A 2,433-nucleotide genomic window follows, 5' to 3' on the forward strand; every position below is an offset into this window, starting at 1 on the left:
GAGGCAGGGGATCTGCAGTGAGCAGAGAGGCTGTCCCCTGAGGTCAACTCTAGAGTAGGCCACTAGGAGGAAATTCAGGGGTCAATAGTAAAAGATAGCATGTTAAGTCTGAGTAGGAGTTATTTAACTTAGGACAATTGTATCAGTCTGGATGGACCAGGTTGTGCTTCAGTAACAAACAACCGCCTAGTCTTAGTGACCTAAAACACCAAGTGTATTCTTTGCTCACTCTGCATGTCCATCACAGTTGGGCTAGGGGATGTGCTGTATGCTGTCCTCATATGGGGACTCAGACTGACAGAGTAGCCACCATCTATCTACAATTTTCTCCTGCTACAGCAGAAGGAAGAGGGAATGCAGCAAATTGTATTTTGGCTCTGAAAGTTTCCACCCAGTCACACCTGCTTCGCTCTGGCCCAGACAAGCAGACCCTGAAGATCTTCGACGGCAGCGATGCGGTGCATCGGAATCGCTTCCGAGTGGTCAGCGTGCCCCGCCTGGCCAGGAGCGAGGAGGTGCTGGTAAGGAGGGCCCCACCCTGGCCGGTGGGGCTCAGTGATTGGGGTGTCAGCCCTTGGATGGCAGGGTCCCAGGTTCGATTCCCGTCAAGGGCATGTACCTGGGTTGCAGGCTCGATCCCCAGCCCCCCTCAGGGTGTCTGCGGGAGGCCACCAATCCACGTGTCTCTTTCACATCCACGTTTCTCTCTGTCTCTCCCTCTCCCTTCCACTCTCTCTAAAAACCAATGGGGAAATACCCTTGGGGGAGCATTAGCAACAACAAAACAGGGGGCCGCTTCGGGGTGGCAGGGCCATCCAGCCCCTTGGTCTACCCCCACAGGAGGCTGCCCTGCGGGCCTACTACATCACAGAGGACCCTCGGGGCTTCGAGCTGCAGGCGCTTCCCTGGCCGCTGCAGGCCGGCGACCCCAGGGCCGGAGGGAAGGCCTGGGGTGGCAGGACTTCAGAGGAGGAGGAGGGCGGCAGGGGCCCCAGGTCCCGCGAGGTCAGCCCTGAGGCCTGGATCATCCGCACCCTCCCTCGAACCCAGGATGTCCTGAAGATCTACCCTGCTTGGCTCAAGTGAGGCCCAGGCTCCACGCATAGCATCTTGCAGGAGTCGGGAGGTGGTGGGGGTCGGGAGGAGTTGGGGGGCCGGGCTGTGTGGCCTCAGCTCCTGAGCGTGTCCCCTGCAGGGTGGGCGTGGCCTACGTGTCCATTTGTGTGACCCCAGAGAGCACTGCGCGGACCGTGGTGCTGGAGGTCCTCCCTCTGCTCGGGCGCCAGGTATGTGCACTGGGCTGCCCTGGCCCCGCCCCGTGTGGGTGCTCCACCTGGGTGTCCTGGGAGGTGGGGGCTGGTCCAGGCCTGACACCCCGACTCTGCCCCACAGGCCGAGGGTCCTGAGAGCTTCCAGCTGGAGGAGGTGTTCATGAGCAGCAGGCAAGGTGAGGGGTGGGCCCTGGGCCCCGGGGGTCGGGCAGCTGTCTGCCCACGTGCACGGTGCCCACGCTGACTGCGGTGCTCCCTCCCTGCAGTGCAGCGGACGGTGCTGGCGGATGAAGAGTCTTTGCTCAACCGGCTTCGAGACATCCGGCAGGTCAGTGGTGTGAACGCTGGCCCCTGGGAGCCACTGGCCTTTGGCCATGGTCGCTACTTCATAGAGGGACCCCAGGGCTGCCCAGGGGGGCAGCTGACCATCCCGGCCTCCCTCCCAGGCCTGGCATGGCCATCTGCTACCTAACAGGAGATGGGGTTGCGTGCCACAGGCCCCCGAGCTCCCCGAGAGGCCTGCAGGGAGGAGGCCTGTATCTTCTGTCCTTTCCTCTCCTCTCTTCCCAGGCCCCCTTTCTGGGTGGAGGTGGCAGGGCCTGGAGTGGGGTGCTGCCCTGCGCTGTGCTCAACACTGCCCTACCCCACCCCCCCCAGACATCCCTGCGGCAAATGAGTCAAACCCGCTTCTACGTGGCAGAGAGCAAGGCGGTGGCTCCCCGAGTCTCCCTGTTCGTTGGTGGCCTGCCTCCCGGCCTGTCCCCCCAGGAGTACGGAAGCCTGCTGGACGAGGCTGTGGCCACCAAAGGTGTGACCACCTGGGCTGGCCTGGGGCTGCAGCCACTGGGGACCGCAGGGGGGCCCTGAGACAGACTATGGGAGCCAGGCCCCTCTCACCCCCTCAGCCCCCCTGTCGCTGCCACAGCTTTACCCAGCTGGTTCCCCACCCCGTGGTCTCCTCACTGGGGCTCTGACTGTGACACCCTTTTGAGGGGCTCTGAGCCTCCTGAGGCCCAGTCTCTGCCCTAGGCTCTGGGAGTCGAGTGGGGTGGGGAGGGGCTGTGCCTGGAGTTGGGGGTGGCCCTTCCTGGGGTGGCAGGCCATGCCATGTGGTGTGAAGTTTCCCTGAACACAGTGGCTGGGCTGCGTGGCCTCCGCCTCC

The 2,433-nt window shown here is 63.2% G+C and overlaps 1 protein-coding gene across 1 annotated transcript in view; it reads left to right on the top strand.

The window, feature by feature from the left end:
- Positions 1 to 2,433, top strand: part of DGKQ (diacylglycerol kinase theta) — a gene marked incomplete at its 5' end in the record, with an annotated part of 10,967 nt that overhangs the window by 3,632 nt on the left and 4,902 nt on the right. Inside the window, 6 exons of the mRNA XM_015568926.1 lie at positions 396 to 521; positions 841 to 1,082; positions 1,196 to 1,286; positions 1,393 to 1,447; positions 1,538 to 1,599; positions 1,929 to 2,078. Coding sequence (XP_015424412.1) covers positions 396 to 521; positions 841 to 1,082; positions 1,196 to 1,286; positions 1,393 to 1,447; positions 1,538 to 1,599; positions 1,929 to 2,078 — 726 coding nt within the window. The remainder of the gene's footprint in view (positions 1 to 395; positions 522 to 840; positions 1,083 to 1,195; positions 1,287 to 1,392; positions 1,448 to 1,537; positions 1,600 to 1,928; positions 2,079 to 2,433) is intronic.

Source organism: Myotis davidii, unplaced genomic scaffold (genome assembly GCF_000327345.1).
Source record: "Myotis davidii unplaced genomic scaffold, ASM32734v1 scaffold665, whole genome shotgun sequence".
Classification (NCBI taxonomy): Eukaryota; Metazoa; Chordata; class Mammalia; order Chiroptera; family Vespertilionidae; genus Myotis; species Myotis davidii.